General features: G+C 41.9%; 2 protein-coding genes and 1 long non-coding RNA gene across 4 annotated transcripts; all 3 read left to right on the top strand.

Annotated features, from left to right (window-relative positions):
* Nucleotides 1-2,858: 2,858 nt before the first annotated feature.
* Nucleotides 2,859-14,348, top strand: ppp1r42 (protein phosphatase 1, regulatory subunit 42; the record flags this gene model as incomplete). The annotated part of the gene is made up of 8 exons (XM_083662904.1): nt 2,859-2,996; nt 3,101-3,267; nt 7,089-7,227; nt 9,134-9,250; nt 11,490-11,607; nt 11,741-11,866; nt 12,454-12,592; nt 14,261-14,348. 8 exons carry the CDS (start codon nt 2,859-2,861, stop codon nt 14,346-14,348), a joined length of 1,032 nt encoding a protein of 343 aa, XP_083519030.1.
* Nucleotides 14,349-16,863: 2,515 nt separating this feature from the next.
* Nucleotides 16,864-17,890, top strand: tcf24 (transcription factor 24; the record flags this gene model as incomplete). The annotated part of the gene is made up of 2 exons (XM_083632070.1): nt 16,864-17,301; nt 17,774-17,890. The coding sequence occupies 2 exons, from the start codon at nt 16,864-16,866 to the stop codon at nt 17,882-17,884; spliced, it is 549 nt and encodes a 182-aa protein (XP_083488196.1). The 3' UTR covers nt 17,885-17,890.
* Nucleotides 17,891-19,566: 1,676 nt separating this feature from the next.
* Nucleotides 19,567-23,287, top strand: LOC310772305. 2 transcript variants are annotated; one of them, XR_014552485.1, is made up of 9 exons: nt 19,567-19,645; nt 20,671-20,746; nt 21,041-21,113; nt 21,405-21,464; nt 21,776-21,835; nt 22,147-22,206; nt 22,521-22,582; nt 22,843-22,894; nt 23,131-23,287. It is a non-coding gene; the product is annotated as an uncharacterized lncRNA (long non-coding RNA). The 2 variants fall into 2 exon arrangements; XR_014552484.1 differs by lacking the exon at nt 21,776-21,835.
* Nucleotides 23,288-23,536: the final 249 nt, after the last annotated feature.

Here is a 23,536-nt window from a genome sequence, read left to right as displayed (position 1 = left end):
ATAATGATTTTCTTTGACCATTATTTAAGGCCTGCTCTAAAATGGAGGGTGTGCAAATGTAGCGCTTTAGTAAGGGGATACCTATTAGATTATCCTTAATGTAATTTAGGAATTTATGAAATAGTTGAATAGGTCTTCTGCACACATGGTCTACTGAATAGCTCATGTTTTTGCCAGATATTTAAATGTATTACATGGATGACTGTCAGAGTGCTGAGGAGGTATTTAGACTATGCGATCGCTGAAACAGTTTCACCTAACGCTTGGTCTTCCATGGTGATTTAAGAATCAGTGAAACATATTGAACTCGTTGGACATGTAAATATTGTGATTATCACCAGATGGACATTTGTATGCTTGACTAAATGTGGTATAAGAAAAATGTATGTAAATTCCAATCAAGTCAAATTATTGGCAGCGAAACATCCATTATCTTTGTATTTTTTACTTTACTCCTTTAACATTTAGCAACATTCAAACTTCACATTCCACATTCCCTATTATTTCTCTCTATAATAATTTGTATATTATATATAAAAGAAGGCCTACGTGAGTGGTTTTCCTTCTCCTTTGCTGTCCACATCAAAAACATACTGTGAGAACAAACGGCAGTGATTTGACATTGATATGAGTGTTGCTGTGAGAGCAGCAGATTGATAAGGTCGTATGATTAATTGTTATTTATCTCTGGGCACCTATAGGCACTGTAGATCTAATGACTCCACTAAGCTCTATGTGTTTACTTTGGCTCTCAGAAGAATTAACCCCACAAGCATGCTGAAATGACGGGTCGAACCCCTCTAAGCTGGAGGGTGTAGAGTCAGGGGAAGGGGGGTGTTAGCAGCTCGGCACTACGGTTCTACATTTCCTCCCTAGTGCCAAGTGCTCCTGCATGCATAAGTGGAGGCAAGTCAGTCACTCACAGGAAACCTGGGTCTTGACATGATGTGGCCTAACAATGCAGGGGTCACTAGGAGAAAGAAGGGGCCTGTGGTCCAGGCTTGGAATGTTACCAGGAATGATGCACATTAATACTTTGGAGTAATGTGATCTTGGCTAGAAAGTTAGGAGTTGAAAAAATATATGATAAACAGTTTTTAGAGGCCTTCATACATTTTTAGATCCTCATCTGTGAATATTTTTGTGTTTGATTAGAGAGAGAGAGAACTCAAGGTCATCCTATTCTGACTTTTAAAAAGCAGTAGGCTATGTCCTGACCTGTCTATTAACTATTGTTGCAAGCAGGAGTCTTATATATGCATAATCATCATAATGCATCATCTTATTAACTATTATTCACCAAGACTTTACTGGTTATTGAATAATATTGATAACTGCAGTGCTCGGGTAATCATGTCTATTTATTATAATTAATTACCATAATTAAACAGCAATTCAGCTTTTACTTTTCGGTCTGTATGGTTGAAATGTAATTAAAATGAATTTAATTTAGGCTTTCGGCTGAATAATGTACCCGCCCCCCCCAAATTGAAATTAAAAAACAAAAGTGCTGCAGTGCTGTGTTGTAGCGACAATTATATAAGATTCTAGACAGATCCTTGTCGCTTGTCGTCTGGCTATCAGCATCAGCTGGTCGCAGAGAAGACTACGCGCTACCTCCTTCTTGGCACGATGGTTTCCATAGAAACCGTTTCAAACAAACCATACTGGCTTAATGTTACATTAGCGGCTTGCTTCCCAACTTGTCTGACATGTTTTTATGCACTGTTTTACACTTTCCTGCCAAGTCCAAATGGTAGGTCTACTTGAAACATGATCTCTAAATGTGCCTTAATAATGGAGCAATCATGCTAACTGATGTGACGTAAGTTTACTTTTTAACGCTATTTATTAGCATTAGCTTTTAAGCTAGCCTACTGTAGATGGATGTGCTGGGGGCTATATCTATCTCTGTATTAGCTTACCTAACCTTAGCTAATTTCCTGTCACTCTGAAAGTCTTATCTAACGTTACACCATATTAGGCTACCTGGGTGACCTGCCCTAACTAATGTGTCTTTGCCCAGACAGTGATGAGTGTGTCGCCCTTTCTTTGACAATGATTAAGTGCTGTGCGTAAATCCCTAGAGGCTAACGTTACTGTCCAGAGAGTCCATTATTGATCAGCTAACCTCGGCCTAATGTCCCGACTCGAGATCAAGTGTAGAAAAGCCCTGATGTCACCCCCCCCCCCCCCCCCCACACACACACACACGCCATTTACATAGATAGATAGATAGATAGATAGATAGATAGATAGATAGATAGATAGATAGATAGATAGATAGATAGATAGATAGATAGATGGGGTAATATATGATGGTGGTGCATAGTGATGTCTCCTTTGAAAGTAAAAATGAGCTGCATATTTTTGATATTTCAATGTCAGGTCAAGCTAATAAACAAGCCCAAAGAGTATTGAGAAGTAGGAAGTTGTGCTCACTCTGTTTGGGGAATAGACTGGTCTAATTACCACAAATTGAGTGGGTCACCCAACCTTTGGCCCCTTACCAAGTTTCCTAGAGAACAGTGATGGGTTTTCCATCAATTATCCCTAATTGTGGATTGACAATCAGCTTTTTTTTGGGCCCATTGAAAGTGCTGTACAAGGCTCATCTGTGCCTGTTCTGTGTGATCACAAATGCTGATGTAAAGGACATCATGAGAGAAATGTTCTTTCTCTTTTGGGTAACTCTGTATGACAGAGCAAAAACATGGGTTTCTCTCCTGGTGTGTATCTTAGCTCACATATGTGTTTTCCTCCCTAACAGACAGCTGTATAGTCGTTGCTGTGGGCTGAACGCTTGGCTGAAGCTGAAAAGGATCCTCTCTCTGAGCCAGCATCTGTGACGAGCCACCATGGTGCGCCTGACCACAGATCTGATCGCTAAATCTAGCAACCACTTCAAAAAGAAAAGGAGCGACGCCCACTCCCTCGCACAGTACCTCAAGAGACTCACACATCTCAACTTTTCCAACAAGAACGTTGAGGATATTGTAAGTAGTTGTTGGTGTGGTTACACTCAGCAGCACTAACGCTGGTCACTTTCTGTGCTTGCTTTTCTCACTTTTTGTGCCATCACTTCATCATGTTTTTTCAGGGCGACCTCTCCATGTGTAGAAACCTCACTGTTCTCTACCTGTACGACAATCAGATCACACGCATCTGCAACCTGGGCTTTGCCTCCAGCCTCACTCATCTGTACATGCAGAACAACAACATCGCCCATGTAGAAAACCTCTCCAATCTGCACAAGCTCTCCAAACTGTGAGTAGACCGAGGGGGACAGTTCTGGGTCACATTGACGCCAATGCGCAAGTACTGAAAACTACAGTTCCTTGAATGGCCACTTGAGGCTGGCTGCAAAAGCGAGTCAGTCCCCATTCACCCCATGTTAAACTGCCAGAGTTTACAGCATAAATAAACATGTCTATAGCCTGGTTAAAAAAACGGTTTTGGGTTAGTCTGTATAGCTAATACCACCTCATTCGACACTGTAAACCATAACATCTTACTCAGTAAACTCAGGGCTCTGGGTTTCAACAGCACGTCCTTAAACTGGGTTCGGTCCTACTTGACAGGTAGGCAGCAGGTGGTGGACATAAATGGGACTCTGTCCCGCCCTTGCCCCATTAGCTGTGGGGTACCCCAGGGGAGCATTTTGGGTCCACTGTTATTCCTGGTTTACATAAATGACATGAAATCTGCCTGTGACTGCCCTCTGTTCCTGTTCGCCGACGACTCCGCCCTCCTGTTCTCCGACACGGACAAGGGGGTGGTCGAGCAAAAACTTAGCAAGGAGCTGTCAAATGTTGGGGTTTGGCTCTCGGACAACCGACTGTCTCTCCATTTAGGGAAAACGGAGTCAATTTTATTTGCTTCCAAATTTAAGCTAAAAAAATCCCCGGGTTTTTCTATCAAGGTGGGTGACGTGTCTGTACCCTCAAAGGAAGAGATTACCTACTTAGGGTGTATCCTGGACAACAAGCTCTCAGGCGAGAAGATGGCTCATAAAGTCATTTCCAAAGTAATTCAAAAGACAAAATTTTTAGCCCGCATCTCCAAAATCATAAACAGTGCCACGTTGTTGATTCTGGCAAATGCACTAATTCAATGCCATTTCGATTACGCCTGCTCCTCCTGGTTTACGGCCACCACAGCCAAACTAAAAACTAGACTTCAGACGGCCCAGAACAAGCTGGTGAGGGTTGTCCAGGGCCTTCACCCCAGAACCTCTCTGCTCCGCTCTCATTTCCTCAGCCTTAGGTGGCTGAGAGTGGAGGAGAGGGTCTCTCAGATCAAGCTATGTATGGTCCACAGGATCATGAACCTGGAAGCCCCTGCGTACCTCTCCGGTTATTTCCGGAGGGTTAGCGAGGTGCACGGCTATTCCACCAGGGGTAGTTACACAAACGTTGTACTTTTTAAATTTAAAAGTTTAACAGGTAAATGTACTTTTTTATACTCAGCAGCGATCCTGTGGAACAGCCTCCCCGAAAATATTAAAACTCTTGGGTCCAAACTCACGTTTAAGTCCACCTTAAAACAGTGGCTACAGAACGGCCCCTAAGGTTGGCCCTTTTTGCAGAAAAGGGGTCGTAATGTTTTTATTCCAGAATTGTAATTTCTTTTAGTTTCTCTTGTTTGTATTATATATTATATAATATATAATATTATATATTGTATATTATATATTATATTTATACTAGATATTCCTGCATATACAGGTAATTTATTTTAAGATCTCTTGTATATATTTTTGGTATGTACAGATTTGTGTATATAGGTGGTTTTAGTACACATGTTATTTATTTTTGCCTTAGAAGTCGTTAAATTATTTCCATGTTTTAAGTGCTTGTTATGTCCTGTAGTGTTGAATGTCCCTCGCGCACACACGCGCTCATACACGCACACACTCATTCATTCCATTTTGCCTCACTCTAAGGACCACAATGGAAATAAGCCCTCGGGCTTTGTTGTGTTTTATTCCTTTTGTCTCTAATGATATGGTTGTACCCTGTATTTCTCATGTTCGTTGATTCAATAAAGTATTCAATCAATCAATCAAAAACCTTTCATGACAACTGTACGGGATGGGGGGGATTTTTATACGACTCATCCGTTTAGAGTAAAATAGAGGATAGAAAAAGACTATGTTTTGGGCGTAATTGACAGGTCGCCTGTCCACGGACGGACCAATAGCAGGCAGAGCTGGGGCTCTGTGGGAAGCCCCTGGTCTCGTGCTGTCTCGTGCCTGGCCGGCCCACCTGCCGCAGACATCCGACCACTTCAGCTCATTCAGAACGCTGCAGCCCGCTGTCTGGTATTCAACCAACCCAAATTCTCTCATGTCACTCCCCTCTTCCGGGACCTTCACTGGCTTCCCATCTCGGCACGCATCAAATTCAAGACACTGGTATTGGCCTACAGGGCAGTACACCAGTCAGCTCCCCTGCTCTGTACTTACAATCTATGGTCAGGTTCCAAACCTCTCACCGCTCCCTTCGCTCCTCCACCAGTGCAGGACGCCTCACCCCTCCTTCGCTACGGGGGCTCAAAAGTCGCTCATCCCGATCGCGACTCTTCTCGTCCCTGGCAATGGTGGAATGAGCTCTCTCCCATGGTCAGGAGGACGGCCGCTTCACTGCCAATCTTTCGGCGAAAACTTAAAGTCGAGCTGAACCCAAGAATGACTTATCTTTTCTTTTAGTTCAAATACCTGGGTATGCAGTGCACCTATTCAAAACAACTATATGCAAAACAAATCACAACAATCTAATTTCTTTAGTTTTTCACACTTTTTCACATCAAAAGTTTGTTTTTCAAGATTTCATTGATAACAGTAATTTACAGTTTGCTGACGTCACCTAGTACTATCAAATTTCTACCCCATTTCAACCAATCATTTCATGACATGCAGCTGTCAATCAAATCTTCATTTCAGGATCATTTTCTCTTCCAAATGAAGGGAAATGAAAATGGCCCCTAGTGCCTGTCATCTGGCAGAGTTTCTAGCCCATAAACTAACTACTAACTTGAGCAATTATGCAAACTAAATCAAACGGTAATGTCTAAGAATGCAAAGAAATGTAGCTGGCTCGTTAAAACACGCATTCCAGGAATATTATTTACATTTATAACGATAATGGCGCGCGCCTCCGAGCCTGACAGCCTCCCTGGCTGTCAGGGGTCGTCTCTCGGAGATTCCAGGCGGGCGGGCAGCACCTATGCATCGGATTGTCCACTCGCCCCGCACGAAGCAGCTGGCTGCCTGGTACTCTGCGGATCCCACTCGCGTATCATGACAACAGGCTGAATCCCACTCGATTTGGGGGTGGAACACGCCAGGATTGGCCAATGCCAAAGCCAGTCCTCAAAATTGTCAAATCAAATCATCGACACGTATATGGTCCGCCTCTCAATTCGTTTTCAGTGTCCGACGCTCGCGCTGATGCATTCCGTTCCGGTTCACTTCGACTTTAAAACACACCTTTTCAGTCTCCATCTGGGCCCTTTTTGAACTAACATTTCTCTCTCTCTCTTATATATATATATATAAAAAAAAAAATCTAACTTAACTTTACCACTATTCCTTCAGAAGTTGTAGTTGTCATAGACTGTGTTGCATAGTTGATTGCTCTATTGCTGACAAAAATGTGTTATTGTAAGTCGCTTTAGATAAAAGCGTCTGCCAAATGACGTAATGTAATGTAATGTGCCGTCTTGTGCGAGCAGTGCGAGAACCAAGATGGCAGCGGCCAAGACGCCAAACTACAGGCTTCAAAACAAGAGTCCACAAGGTCAAACCACACGTCCACAAGGTCAAACCACACGGTCCACAAGGTCAAACCACATGGTCCACAAGGTCAAACCACACGTCCACAAGGTCAAACCACACGTCCACAAGGTCAAACCACAGGTCCACAAGGTCAAACCACACATCCACAAGGTCAAACCACACTCACTCCGTCCATCTCTTTTACACAGTCTATGCAGGAGACGAGCTCCACCCATTGTTCCCCTGTGCTGTGTTGATCAGGTGGAGTCATGGTGTGTGTGTGTGTGTGTGTGTGTGTGTGTGTGTGTAGGTATCTTGGTGGAAACAGTATTACAGTGGTGGAGGGATTAGAGCAGCTCAAAGAGCTGAAGGAGCTTCATCTGGAGAACCAGAGGCTGGCACCAGGGGAGAAGCTGCTCCTTGACCCCAGGACTCTCCTCTCCCTCGCTGTAAGACCCACTTTCTACCAACAACATCAAGCCATTATAGAATTAGGATGATTATGCCAGGATGATTAAATGATTATTTAATCATTTTGTCACATATGTCAATATAGTCAGGCCTAAAGAGGACACCCTCATTTTCTCCCTTTACTTTTCCCCAAGATATGTGTGGTGTCTCCAATGTGGTGTGTTATCACATCCAATGTCAAAGATCTCACATTTCCCAGAGGCCAAAGATCCATGTAAAAGCAGTGTTGTGCTGGATTTGATGATGTCAAAGAGCGCTCTGTTGCTCTCTCTGCTCTGACAAATCAGTTAGGTCTGTTGACTTCGTTTACTGCCCAGGCCATGGATAAACACACCACAAGTCTCAGCTTCTTGTTTATTTGGATAATTAAAGAAATTGCTGTGCAAATGTAAAGAGTTCCAGCTTTTTTTTAAATAAATGTGCCGTTAGAGAACTTCAAACCAAAATGAATATTTAGCAACAGCAGTATCTAAAATCTGATTTGGACGTGAGCCTAGTAGTCCAGACATGTAAAAAGATTTTTTTTAATAATGTGGATGTTTAATCCAAATGGGTTATGAGTCACAAAAGAGAAAGTGGTAGCACATCCCACACAAGCAAAAATGATACAGTACTTCCTATATTATATTACAGATTAATTTTGGCCCCACACATTTAAATAGTACTCTAATGTGCTTCTGCTAAGGAGCTGTCATGAAGAAGTACTCTGACAAATGTGTTAGTAGATGTTTGGATTCCATTTCTCAGTGTATGTGCGTCCAAAATAAATTCATGTGCAAGGTATATTCTGTTATTTTGCCCTTTTTGTGGGATGTATGTTACTTATTATAAAACGGCTCTCTCAAATCAAGCAATCTGATTGGTTCACAGCCATTGTATAATTCCAGTAACCGAGTTCAATAACCCATGGCCATGGGTTATTGGTTGCCATGGCAACTCTCTTACTAAAAGGCTCGAGCTCCGTGTTGGGCTTTCCAGAAAGCTCTCAGCGTCTCAGCAAGCGCCAGGATTGGCCAATGTCAACTTCAGTCTCCAGAACGATCCAATCAAATCACCCGCACGTCTATCTTCTTGCTAGAGGTCCCGCCTTACAGTAGTGTCAAAACAAAAAGCTACTCGCTTGCAGCCAGACGCATGATGGCGCAACTCTCTTGGCTTTGGTTACCTCAAAAACAAAATGGCGGAGACAACTTTCAGATCCTTGTGAATCGATCTTCGCTTATAACTTTACTAATACTTCGCAGAAAATGATGTTTTGTACAAGAATAGACGCGGGCTAATGTCTTAACCCCTCTCTCGCGCGCCCTCACTCTTAACCCCGCATTTCTAAATAAGACGTAACGTTACTTGGTGTAGGCATACGGCTCTGGTGTCGGGCTATGCAAAACCTCTCAGCAAGCGCCAGGATTGGCCAATGTCGACTTCAGTCTCCAGAACGATCCAATCAAATCACCCGCACGTCTATCTTCTTGCTAGAGGTCCCGCCTTACAGTAGTGTTTCAACTGACTCTATCAGAATAAAATGCCAGTCGGACTTATAGTATTATTATTATTATATTATTATACTTGGAAACCGTTTTATAAAAGCAATATAGCACTCGAGCTGCGTGGTGTTGTGGAATATATCCCTCTGATAAGCTGTTATCCCACTCGGCCTGCGGCCTCGTGGGATAACAGCTTATCAGCGGGATATATTCAACACAACACACTTGCTCTCGTGATATATTGCTTAAATATAACATTCTCTGAGTGGTCCAAAAATATATTGTTTGTTGAAGTACACTTTTCTTTCTCCTTTATTGTCAACATGGTAGTGAAAGATGTTTTTATATTGTCTTATATTGACCATAAAGATGACTTCATAAAGATGGCTTCTTCTTACAGGAATCTCTGTGTGTCCTGAATATCAATAACAATAACATTGATGAGATCAGGGACCTGGCAGCGCTGAGGGAACTCCAGCATTTCTCCGCTGCGGACAATAAATTGAATGATATTGAGGTAAATTAAAAAAATGTCAGTTTTTGTTTTTTACTCCGCTAAATGATTCTGTGAAACCAGTTTCCATTCGAGACTTTACCCCTCTCTCCCAGCATGGCAGAAGTAGAAACTGGGTGACTGCATGCTGTGTGCAATAACAAAACGGGTTGCTCTCTGATGGGGTTAACATGAACTGTGTTGTGTTGCTCTCTGATGGGGTTAACATGAACTGTGTTGTGTTGCTCTCTGATGGGGTTAACATGAACTGTGTTCTGTTGCTCTCTGATGGGGTTAACATGAACTGTGTTGTGTTGCTCTCTGATGGGGTTAACATGAACTGTGTTGTGTTGCTCTCTGATGGGGTTAACATGAACTGTGTTCTGTTGCTCTCTGATGGGGTCAACATGAACTGTGTTGTGTTGCTCTCTGATGGGGTTAACATGAACTGTGTTGTGTTGCTCTCTGATGGGGTCAACATGAACTGTGTTGTGTTGCTCTCTGATGGGGTTAACATGAACTGTGTTGTGTTGCTCTCTGATGGGGTCAACATGAACTGTGTTGTGTTGCTCTCTGATGGGGTTAACATGAACTGTGTTGTGTTGCTCTCTGATGGGGTCAACATGAACTGTGTTGCGTTGCTCTCTGATGGGGTCAACATGAACTGTGTTGCGTTGCTCTCTGATGGGGTTAACATGAACTGTGTTGCGTTGCTTCTCTCCAGTGATGCATGAAATGAGATGGAGAACAGGGTGCTAAAGAAGCAAATCCTGCAAATCCTGCCATAGGGTCCCAGTCTCCATGACTCGCACAGGGTCAGAATTATTCAACAAATCAGCAGGCCGCTCCCCTGGGACCGTCCTCGCTGACAGCTTTAAACAAGCACAAGTTTCTCTCCTTCCTTGGGAGGCTGATTTTTCCTCTCTGCCTTAGAATCCTGCATGTGATACTCAACACCCACAGCACTAAACTGTATGGGAGATTCATCTGAAGCAGAGATAGGATTTATGCTCACGTGCGCTGACCTTGAAAAATGACCGACTGTTAGTTTTTGACTCGCCTCTGATGGCGCAGATTTGTTTTTCTCTTTTGAACGGATGTGTTGGCTGAAAAGCTTGACGAGTTAATTTTAAAGAGCTTCATCCTCGTCTGCTTTTCTCGCTGCCATGTAAGACCGGGACAGCAGTCTATAATAATTCAGATCACAGCTAGGCTACCTTCTCAACACGGAACAAGTGATGTTCTAGTGAGAACCTCCATGCAGGTAATTGCCATACACGTGTCAGAGGGACCTCTCGTTTTCAGAAGATATCTCCTATAATTTATACAACCCGGCTGGCACTATTGATTTTGCAAAGACAGCAGCCCAAAGGATTCAGCCCCTCCTCGTGCGCCATTTGGTCAGTTATCCAGAGGAAACATGGATTTTTAAAATAGATTATGACAGGCAGTCAGCCAGGGTGACAAATGGGGGAGTATCTTCGGAGGCCCGTTAGCTGTGTGCAGGGCCAGAGAGGACAGGGGGATCGAAAGCCCTGGTCAAATACAGCTTCATAACTGGCCCCATCATTAGTCCAGTGGAGAGAGAGAGCCAGCCAGCACCGAGCCCAGTGCGTCTCCAGCCCCGTGCTGCTCTCCGCGCCCCCGCGTGGGGGGCAATTTGGTGCTGGCCCTGGTCTTCGGTGAGGCCCTTCTGAGTGACGGCCCTGACACGATCATTTATCAAAGCCTGCGAGCGCACGGCTACTCAGGGGTCCCCTCTGAACTGATTGCGGCGCGAGCTGGAAAAGTGGAAGCGCTTTGGCCAAGACAGGAAGGCAACGAACAATCAGAGCGTGTCCAGAGAGTATTCATATTTCCAGGGCTTGGATTAATGTGCCTTTAGATAAACATACAAACTGGCTGGAGGAGCCGGCCTCGTTCGCCTCCCCAGGGGGAAACGTGTACGGTAGTTACACGACACCGGCGACACTGTTTATTAAAATAGACTGATGTGTTGTTTACGCATTTTGCAGTGGCCCTTGTGCTTCACATTACCTTTCTCTTATAGCTTTTCTTTAGAAGGTTTGCTAGATGCATGTCTCCGATTAGTAATAATCATATTTACATGACTACACATCATATTGTTGCAAAGAAAGTAGCCCGTGTCTGCTCTGTGCAATGATTTGGCCTGGCTGGAGTCATACATGATTGCAATTTGAATCATTAGTGGTTTGACCACATTGCATTATAGATGATGTCTTTCTTTCTTGTCTCTTTTCAGGAGTTGGAGGATGTGTTCAGCCACTGGTCTCAGCTACATCAAATGGATTTGAGTGGAAATCCTGTATGTCAAAAACCCAAGTACAGAGACCGCCTGATAACTGTGTGCAAAATACTTGGTGAGAAATTACACGCTCACCTCCAACGCGCAAACGCTTCATGATAAAATGTCACACACATATGTCAGCTGAACAGACGAATGAGAAATTAACTTTTAGTTTGGATTTTTGTGTTTCCTTTTTTTTCCTATAGAGGATCTTGATGGAAAGGAAATTAATGACTTATCCAGACAGTTCCTTATTAACTGGAAAGCATCGAAAGAGGCAAAGAAGAAAGTGAAGGATGAGCAGATCATGACTGGACAGATCGCCTATTCAAGTAAATCACTAAATCTATACTTTTTTTTAATCTACTGTAACTTGTTTTGTATTTTGCTGGACACTATCATGAGTATTATTTATTCCTCACAAGATTGTATTTTGAACACATCAGTCTTTTTATTTCTAGTGGTAATTCCCATTTTCCTTTTTTTTTTTTTACCATTTCCCGTGGGTCTTCCTGATCATATCTCTGACTAGCTAGTATTGATTATAGAAGTGTATTGGAAGTGTAGTCATGTGAATCAGCATAACCACCTCAATAATCCTATTGTAACTGTTCAGTAAAATGTGGAAACCATTAAACCAAAGTGTTAATTGAATTATGTGGCAACGTGTTAAGGACCTTCATAGAAATGTCATTCGGAATTTGATTTGTCTTTGCTGTATTTCCTGCTTCCATCATGCTGGCTGGATTTATATACATTTAACTTTTCATTTTAATTGGTGTGTGTGTGTGTGTGTGTGTGTGTGTGTGTGCGTGTGTGCGCGCGTGTGTGTGTGTGTGTGTGTGTGTGTGTGTGTGTGTGTGTGTGTGTGTGCGTGCGTGCGTGTGTGTGTGTGTTGTGTCACTTGTTTATATTTCAGATGGCTTAAGCATAGTTCCACATCCTGGACAGAACTACAGCCAGATGAAGGTTCTGCATGAGAGGAAGCCGGTGCAGTCTCTGAGGTCCAGAGCGAGAGCCCGCTCCGGCCCCTCAGACTCGGACAGTGAAGCAAGAAAGTACAGGCATGCTGCACTGACTCAGTTCTGTTTCTGACAAACTGATAAAGTACAGGCACTCTGCACTGACTCAGTTCTATTCCTGACAAACTGATAAAGTACAGGCATGCTGCACTGACTCAGTTCTATTCCTGACAAACTGATAAAGTACAGGCATGCTGCACTAACTCTGTTCTATTCCTGACAAACTGATAAAGTACAGGCATGCTGCACTGACTCAGTTCTATTCCTGACAAACTGATAAAGTACAGGCATGCTGCACTGACTCAGTTCTATTCCTGACAAACTGATAAAGTACAGGCACTCTGCACTGACTCTGTTCTATTCCTGACAAACTGATAAAGTACAGGCACTCTGCACTGACTCAGTTCTATTCCTGACAAACTGATAAAGTACAGGCATGCTGCACTGACTCAGTTCTATTCCTGACAAACTGATAAAGTACAGGCATGCTGCACTGACTCAGTTCTATTCCTGACAAACTGATAAAGTACAGGCATGCTGCACTGACTCAGTTCTATTCCTGACAAACTGATAAAGTACAGGCATGCTGCACTGACTCAGTTCTATTCCTGACAAACTGATAAAGTACAGGCATGCTGCACTGACTCAGTTCTATTCCTGACAAACTGATAAAGTACAGGCATGCTGCACTGACTCAGTTCTATTCCTGACAAACTGATAAAGTACAGGCATGCTGCACTAACTCTGTTCTATTCCTGACAAACTGATAAAGTACAGGCATGCTGCACTGACTCAGTTCTATTCCTGACAAACTGATAAAGTACAGGCATGCTGCACTGACTCAGTTCTATTCCTGACAAACTGATAAAGTACAGGCACTCTGCACTGACTCTGTTCTATTCCTGACAAACTGATAAAGTACAGGCACTCTGCACTGACTCAGTTCTATTCCTGACAAACTGATAAAGTACAGGCATGCTGCACTGACTCAGTTCTATTCCTGACAAACTGATAAAGTACAGGCACTCTGCACTGACTCAGTTCTATTCCTGACAAACTGATAAAGTACAGGCACTCTGCACTGACTCAGTTCTATTCCTGACAAACTGAGTACAGACATTCTGCAGTGACTCTGTTCTATTCCTGACCAACCGATAACTGCAGACAATGCTTGAAATGAAATATATCTACTCATACACCCTGCTGTCATATTTGTCTGCCAGAGGATGGAACGTACAAAACATGAGTGATGAATCGCTAACAGTCGGGTGAAACGCATCCTGCTTCTAATTTTCCATAAAAGAAGAAAGACTTTACTCTGAAGACTACAAAAAATAGCTGAAACAAACCTAACGTACACTGAAACTTATATTAGCTAAAGATTAAAGTAGACAAGATTAGATTTGAACTTAATTTAATTTCAATTCTTTATTCCTTCTTTCTTCCCTGACTTGCCTTTTTCTGTCATCATCCAAACTGTTTTATTCATCTACTGTTTCGCATGGATATGATAGTTGTTATTGTGATTATATGATAGAACAACATATTTATGCATCACAAAATGTTCATTTCCCAACCCCATATGTAATGCAACCCGAGTATAGGCTACAAATTAATCGTACAGGGAAAAGCTCATTGACCGTTGACTAATGTTCTGATGGTGCGTGACCTTCATAAATTAATACGTTCTCTCTGATCTTGTAGGACAGGAATGTTCAAGATCCCAATGAGCGCAGGACTGCTCAACAATATGGCTGTCTCATCCCCCATCTGCAGCCATGTTGAGCTGTAAGAAACCTGCCAGTCCAGTTAACACAAACACACACACACACACACACACACACACACACACACACACACACACACAGCTATGACACTTCACAACTCCCCCCCCCCCCTACACACACACACACACACACACACACACACACACACACACACACGCGCGCGCACACACACACACGCACACGCACACGCACACACACACACAGAACTGTCAATGCTGGCTCTGCACCTTGCCGATATCTTATTATCCTGTCTTGCATTCTATATTACTGTTTAACATTAACAGCTTTAGACACTTCAGTCATTCTAATACTTTGTCCAGTAAATTATTTAGTCTGACTTGTTTTTGAAGATTTGACTTTTTTTCCACCTTCTGTTACAATATACGTTACATTTGTATTTTAATGTAATAAACTTGCTTTAAATTGGTTCATAATTTTTATTAATATTTTTTTGTATTATTAAATTGTCTTTATGTGATGAAAGATGTGTAAGTAAAATAATATAAATGGCAGTAGTGCTATATTGATTCTTTGCTGACTTTGATTCTTCATGGTCTCAAAGTCATTTATATAGGCTATATATTTCACAGCTGGTTTATTTCCAGTCACTTTTTGGTTTTTAACACAATACCCTCAGAGTCTTACAATAGGAACAACCATATCTCATGGGGTCAAAATCAAACTGTATTTTGCTGGACAAATTTGTCCACATCAGTGTCAAGAGTTTGCATGGCCTATATAAAATATATTTTCTCCATGCATTTTGGTAAATAAGTGAAGCATGAGACAGACATACATCACAGTTGCCCATAATGATCGTCAACGTCATAACAGGGTTTGTTTAATTATCCAAAGTTAATAAAATATGCTTCTATTCTGTCAGCTATAGATATACATCCCTCTTTTGGAGGCTGCTATATGTAGATAGCCTGCACAGTAATAACTTCAGGACGCATTGATGTATTAACTGTCATGGATGTGACTGAGTGTTTGAAGGAGGTTTTTCGAGCCACGTGGGTGTGTAACCCCTGAAAGATGTGGGGTAATTAGGGAACCAAGCTTACTTAACCTCCTTTTACTTTGCCTCATAATTAGTGGCCCCGAGCAGTACTGTTACTCCATCCTTACAAAAACAATGTTTATTAAGAACAGTCCGAGGATATACATAATATGAATAATTCCTTCCATTAATTTACCGACATCTCCGTTTGGAACCCTGGAAATCAGAGTGATTAATTTATGAGTCTTGCAAGAATTTCCTCAATGCCTGCCTGTTGATTGCAGTGTTGGGCTTTATTTATTAGCTGTTCCAATGAGCTTGCAATTCAAGACACCCTGGCAATTAGTCAAATGTTTTGCATATCAACTTACACTTGTCAACTTGTTTGCATGGTCTGTTGCAAATAGCGTTTTGAGTCTAGCCTTTATTTTGGACTATGACGGGCAGACTTTTGGGGGATAGAAATCATTTTGACCAAATTTCCTCTTTTTACTACTTTTTGATAGGCTTATAGTTATAGCCTAAAGAAAATACAGTGTCAGGTTCGCAGCCAATTGGAGTGGGCCTACCACATCAGAATTAAAGGGGGGAAAGTATGCCTCTGGCGTTGAAAACGAGTCTCTTCGCTCCCTTCAGACAGAAATAAGTTCGGAAAGGGAAAAGAGTCTCCTCCACTGCAGGGGAGTGTAGGCTTGTGATTAATTACTTGGGAGGGAAAGACTTGTCTACCGCTTTGTGTATCCAATAAATTAAGGGCTCCTCCTGAGACTTTTACGCACACAGGTGAAGTGCTCGATGCGCGGACAGGGACTGCTGCGCACCTTCTGTCTCCAGACGCGCCTCTTTATAAGGATAAGCTGGACGTGGACCGGGACTATTCTACATTGTATAGCGCTAATTCTGTATCTACCGACGCCCTCGTTGGATTGCCTTGATGTCGTTTTTCAAGACGGCGCTTTTGAGGAATACCAGAGGTAAGCGTGCAGACACCACCCAGGCGACCCAGCACGCATCGGCTCATGAGTTTGTAGGCTACAGACAGACAGGGATTTAGTTTGTAATGCAACTCTTTGTCAAATCAACAAGCAATCATCTCAGATTCAGGTGCCTTCAGCCCCAATGTAAGCTGCTGTTTGGTCATATGACTCGTTTGTTTGCTCGTTAGTGGATGACATGTGTGTTTAGTTTGTAGGACGATGCAACTTTTCAACATCATAAATAGTTTCCAATAATTGATCGCAGGCACAGAGAACTTTGTAATTGTTTAATTAGCCTAATAAACACAATATTCATCAGTTTCAATGTAGGCTATAGGTTAATGCTACAACAGACACATGGGTAGCCTAAAGATACGATTTCATAATATATGCCTAATTTATAACTTAGTTTTCATAAAACATTCAATACAATTAGGCTACTATAGTCTACAGTAGCCTCGACTATTAAAGCATATCCTATTAAAATATGAACTGATAGGCTATTCATCTCATGTAATCCTTCAGGTTTGTAAGTGACCCCCGATGGTAGGAAGGCAGACGAGTCGAATGGACAGCGACAACGGCCCCGGGACAGTGGCGGAGGAGAGCCCCGCATCCAGCCCGAGCTCCAGCCCCAGTCCGGACGGTCGTCGCCGGGAGCTGCAGCGGGCTCGCGACAGGGTGCTCCAGGCCGGGCCAGGCAGCGGGCTGGGCCTGGGCGGCAGAGGACGGCCGGCGGCGGCGAACGCGGCGCGGGAGAGGAGCCGAGTGCAGACCCTCAGACACGCTTTCCTGGAGCTACAGAGGACTCTGCCGTCCGTGCCGCCGGACACCAAGCTGTCCAAACTCGACGTGTTGATATTGGCCACCACGTATATTGCTCATTTGACTCGGACGCTGCAAGAGGAGGAGGGAGAGAGCACAAAACAAACAGAGGCATTACATTCGCTGAAAGGTGACGGCTACCTGCACCCTGTCAAGGTGAGCGATAGTAATATAATAATAACAACATAATAACATGCTAATAACAACTGCAAATATGAAAGATAATAGCAACAGCCTAATAATAATAACAACAACAACTTTAACCTAATCTAATCATAATCATAAAGGAAAGGTGTAACCTATTTTTGCTGCTGTTACAATTAGGCCTACATCATTTTCATCATGCTATAGGCCAGAAGGTGGCTAAATACTAAACAATTGTAATATATATATATATATATATGATATGATATATATATATATATATATATATATATATATTTGGCAAAGCATGTTTATGATCAGAACGAAATGTCTCACTGAATTAGGACTATTCAACATGAAAAAGTGTGACTTTCTAAACAGTGATTATACTTTGAATCGAGTCTTCTTCTTTCGAAAAGCATGTCAGCCATATTACTGAGTTCAACAGTGTATCTAATAATAATCATGTTGAATGTCTTTACAGAAATGGCCAATGCGGTCCAGACTGTACGTCGGAGCAAGCGGACAGTTCCTGAACACTTCAAATCACTCTGAGTCAGAGAATCAAGGGCCATCATCGTCCAAATCCAAGTAGCTAATAAAATCATTTGTATGAAACAATTTAATATGTGCATGAGTTCATGCTGTTTATTCTGGCATGGCGATTGTCGACAAACAATTAGCCGAACTGATTTTACTCCCACTAAATAGGAAGACATTGTAAATTAATATATTACGTGGATTATATGTGTATACATTTTGAGTTAGCATAGGCTACATTGTTTCTCTGTTGTTACTTTTGGCTAGTCCCTGTTTAGCTCTGCGTTGTGCAGTTCTATACATGTCCCAGGTATTATATTTGTTGAAATTCCATGGGGTAACGAGCCCGTCATGCTTGAGGTGTGCACTTTCAGTTAAAACATTTGCACTAAATGCATGTGTGAATAACTTAACATCTGTCATGTGAAGTGGTCTGTCAGAGAGTCAACAATGGAGCCTCTTCATCTCATGTTCTTTCTTATTTTTTTTTTTTACATGCATGCATGGATGTAATGTGTTTGTGAATAAATGACTTAAATGAAAGAAGACCCTGTCTCATAATAAACAGATAAGAAGGCTATATCATACATCTCATGGAAATAGCTTCCATTATTTAATTGGCTAAATAGGCTAAATAAAAGCAAAAAGGGTGTAGCTGTAGAATAGATGATCAATAGAGTTATGGTAGGCTATGTCCGAAATTGGACTTTTTAATTTTTTAGATCAAATTTATTTTGTTCATGTCATGATGACAAACTATAGCCTATATATTTGCTGGCCACACATTGAACACATCTGTAATCTGGTTCATCGCTATAGCCTATACTCGCTTCTGCTTCGGTGAATTCATATCGGACATATTCTCAGCAAAATAATTAAATATGCTATGGTGACTTGTAAAATAATCGATTTTAATAAGTCACATATATCTACAAAATCAAACTGTACAGCCTAGGCCCGGCCTAATCTTATTTAATGGGCTTTATGATTTAAAAGATTGTGGTGTCAAATTAAGTCTTTGGAGGGAGAGAGAGACACACACACACACACACACACACACACACACACACACACACACACACACACACACACACACACACACACACACACACACACACACACACACACACACACAATTAATAATAATTCCTGAAATATCTGTGCAAATTGGAGGCATGTAAATGTTAAGTCCATCGCTCAGTATTTTTACTAGAAGCAAAAGTTGCCTGTGCCTTTTTGACACTACTTATTTGATAGTGGGATAGGTGTAATTTATTATTCCCTAATTTAATTTAATTCTGGTTATTTCATGCCTCTTATAATATAGCCCATGCCCCAGTATCCCATAAATGTTTGGGCAAATCACCCCGTAATAAATACAGAGTTTGTTAGCCTACATTACAACAAGAGTTCAGTCTATTTTATCGGCAGAATCAAGGAATGCCCCCAAACTGGAATTCCTATTATAAAAACGATTGTGTGCTAGATAGTGGTAACCCCTTTGCTTTAGAGTAGAGCATGGTGAAGGTAATATTAATTCAGTGGCCACTGTTTAGTTAAGGACTGGTCCTGTGCGCCAAGAAAATCAAGGCAGCGTGGATCGGATCAGCTGCGCACATTTCTTCTTCTTCTATGAGCTGCGCACATTTGCTGCGCTGCCCAGCCGTCATTTCCTGCAGTGCGCAGCTCTGTGACGTCACGCCGCACGGAGCGGAATAAAAACCCTCTTTCTTTTGGTGGGCAGCCGCAAGCAGCACGCTCCGTCTCCAGCCTCTACAAATGAACTTCTATGTGATTGCGAATCAACAGTATGTAGGTAGGCAATAGCAGCATGGCATTATTTATCTTCACAACTCTCACGTTATTGTATGCGTGCTGCCGCCGTGTTCTCAAGTAAACACACAACTGATTCGTGCATAATGCACTGCACACGGTGGTTGCTAGCTAGCTAAGCTAACTTAAGCTAAATGACCTAGCTCTCTTGGCCACGTGGAACAAGGGAGCAGTTGTATCACAAGCTGGGTTCAAAATACCTTAGCTAACACTAATGTTACAAATGTTATCCTGTAATATAGATCAATATCCTTCAGCATTGCAAACTAGCTATAACAATTATAACGTTACTCCTTCAGTTATAGTTTGTTGAACCAGGCGCCTGGCTGAACGGGCCTGGCGTTAGCTAAAACCATGGGCTAAAACGTTACATTAACCTTACTGCTATCAATTATTAACGCGATTTTTGTATTCCTATTTTGGACTTTACACTCATAAACATGAGTTAATGGAATAGGAAAATTAACCGAATCTGTTAATGTCCCCCCTCACTGTACGCTATACAAGTCGCATCCCTCAAGAAATGCAATCAATCATTCTTTGGACAGTTGAAATGAGGAGCTGCCCTCTTTGTCATTGAGCGTCTTGCAGCACTGTCCATACATGGTTTGCGCCAGGGCCAGGGGGTCAGCAGGAGATCTGGCGGTCAGGGAATTGTCCCCTCAATGATTTCATTGGGGAAACCACTTCTTTGGCCCCCCTCAGAGGAAAGGTTATGGCATAGGTCGTGGCCTGCTGTTGAACCCGTCCTCAGACCTGCGGTCTTAGCTCTGCTCCCAAGCTGTGTTACATTTTGTCCTTTGACCTTCTGGTGATCAGTCATCTGCTCTGAGCATATTGGCTATTCCTTCAGTAGAGCTTATTCATGCAAGCTAAAAATCAATGGCTCTTGAGTAATTGGTTAAAGTTTGAAGTTGCGATGACAATCGCATGCTCTGATCTCGTGGAAATTATTGCAAAGCCAACCTTACTAACCTTTCAAACTTGTGTTGACTTTCACATGTGCAGATGAAGATGGCTGACTGGAATCATTTGCAGATGAAGATGGCTGACTGGAAACATGAAGACTGGTACACCTGATGTGGTAAGATTATTAATAATAAAGCCATCAGTATGGTATTTTTTGGTTATATTCTGGTTACTGTGTATTTCTGCTGCTGGAATAGTGATGAATTCACATTTCTGCCGTTTACCCATCAGACAATAAGGTGGTGAGACTGTGAATAACTGAATCTCCAGTGTAATCACACAAAACAGGGCTGGCTTATTGGACATCGATATTACCTTATATATGTGTATATATATATATCTATTTCAGAGGCTTCATATCTGTGGCGTTGCACACACATATATAATATATACAGTATATCTATTTCAGATGCTTCCGATCTGTGGCGTTGTCGCGCATGAGATGCCAGATGTAAGCCTTTGGATCGTCTGCTGATCTGGAGGTGAGCGCCTTAAGTGTTCTTTCTGCTACTGGACATTTCCGCTGTTAGAACAGTGATGTCACATTCTCAGTCAGGTTATCCATAAGACAGGGTGGTTAGCCTCTGACTCACCAGTGTAACTGACAGGCTGGTTAGCCTCTGACTCACCAGTGTAACTGGAAAAATGTACACTGTTTCTGAAAGGGATGATGTAGGTATTTGTCCTGATGTGAGTGAAAGGTACTCTGTACTAGTAAAATTATTTGGTGATGTTGCCCATGTAGTCTAACCTAGTAAATTACTATTTTTTAGGTACCCTGGGTCGAAGCCAGGTGTGTCAGGAGAAGGCTTGTCTGCTGTACTCGGTCTTCGGTAAGTTTCTAAGTTTGAAATATGTGTTGAGAATGTGTCACTTCTGCTGCTGGAATAGTGATGAGTTCACAATTTGCCGTTTACCCGTCAGACAATAAGGTGGTGAGACTGTGAATAACTGAATTACCAGCTACAACCTCAGAAATGCCCATTCTCTTGCAATTGTCTATCACTCTTGTCATACATGAATCCAACAAAGATCTGATTTTATGCATTTCCTGTATTTAAAGTAACATGTAAATGACTCATTTAGTAAAATTATTTGGTGATGTTGCCCATGTAGTCTAACCTAGTAAATTACTATTTTTTAGGTACCCTGGGTCGAAGCCAGATGTGTCAGGAGAAGGCTCGTCTGCTGCACTAGGTCTTCGGTAAGTTTCTAAGTTTGAAATATGTGTTGAGAATGTGTCACTTCTGCTGCTGGAATAGTGATGAGTTCACAATTTGCCGTTTACCCGTCAGACAATAAGGTGGTGAGACTGTGAATAACTGAATTACCAGCTACAACCTCAGAAATGCCCATTCTCTTGCAATTGTCTATCACTCTTGTCATACATGAATCCAACAAAGATCTGATTTTATGCATTTCCTGTATTTAAAGTAACATGTAAATGACTCATTTAGTAAAATTATTTGGTGATGTTGCCCATGTAGTCTAACCTAGTAAATTACTATTTTTTAGGTACCCTGGGTCGAAGCCAGATGTGTCAGGAGAAGGCTCGTCTGCTGTACTAGGTCTTCGGTAAGTTTCTAAGTTTGAAATATGTGTTGAGAATGTGTCACTTCTGCTGCTGGAATAGTGATGAGTTCACAATTTGCCGTTTACCCGTCAGACAATAAGGTGGTGAGACTGTGAATAACTGAATTACCAGCTACAACCTCAGAAATGCCCATTCTCTTGCAATTGTCTATCACTCTTGTCATACATGAATCCAACAAAGATCTGATTTTACGCATTTCCTGTATTTAAAGTAACATGTCAATTATCCATTTGAAACTAAGTGCCGCTACGTGTTTAGAGATCAGTGGTGTTTTGACATGGATCTTCCCCTGCAGATGAGCTGCAGCAGCAACGGAAAATAAAATCTGAATATGGGTTCAGCTTCATCGTAATTGTGGTGAGTAAAGCGAACACTCTGAAATTACCTCGTCGCTGTTCTGCATTTCCAATGACCTGAGACAGAAATGTGCACTTGACTGCTTATCTCCATAATAAGTAGTGGTGATGAATTCACACTTTCGCCCTTTACCCATCAGACGAAAATGGGCTGCTGAAACTGTGACTTAACTGAACTACCTTTGGAATTACATATTTCCATAGACTGGTGTCAATGCACAGATTTGTTATTATATATAATTAAAATGTATTTTTCCTTAGGTTTACTGTGCCAGTTGAATGCCCTGACTTGATACGAGGAAACTTTTTAGTGGTAAGTAGCATTTCTGGATCCATACACCACCACAGCTATTATGTAATATTGTGGATTTTGACTATGAACTTGTATTATGCCTGTGCTGTAATAGTGATGAGTTCACATCTTCGCCGTTTACCCATCAGACAAATTGGGTGTTGAGACTGTGACTAACTGAATTGCCTGCATAATTACATGCTGTCCTGCACTGTTCAAGTACCACTTGGTCTGAATGTGTTTTTATGTCTTTACAGTGATGCTTGAGCTGTTGGATCACCATTCGGAAAAACCATAGTTGGCTTCCAGATCTTTTGTGGTCAAGTTCTTGTCCCTGTTGGAAATTTGACTGCACCTATCATTAATTAAACTTACAATTTTGCCAGGAAAATGCCTCAACTTGATTTTATTCTTAATAAATCTATGAAACTTGAATCCTGAATTTGAAATTTTCGTTTTTTTTTTAAATATATTACAAACAGTTATGAAATCCTGCTTTATTTATTAATATTTTCAGTTCAAACTCAATACAGTTACAATACAGGGTTCAGGTTGCCTGAAAGTGCTGGAGAAGTGCTTGAATTGTACTAAAAAGCTGTACGAACCCTGTACAATGAGTGAAATGAGTTTGCTTTTGCTGGTGCCGATTACATACGTTTGAAA

Source organism: Poromitra crassiceps (genome assembly GCF_964638095.1).
Source record: "Poromitra crassiceps genome assembly, chromosome: 2".
Lineage (NCBI taxonomy): Eukaryota > Metazoa > Chordata > Actinopteri > Beryciformes > Melamphaidae > Poromitra > Poromitra crassiceps.
The sequence above is the reverse complement of the archived record's forward strand: the minus strand, read 5'-3'. Positions and strand labels throughout refer to the sequence as shown.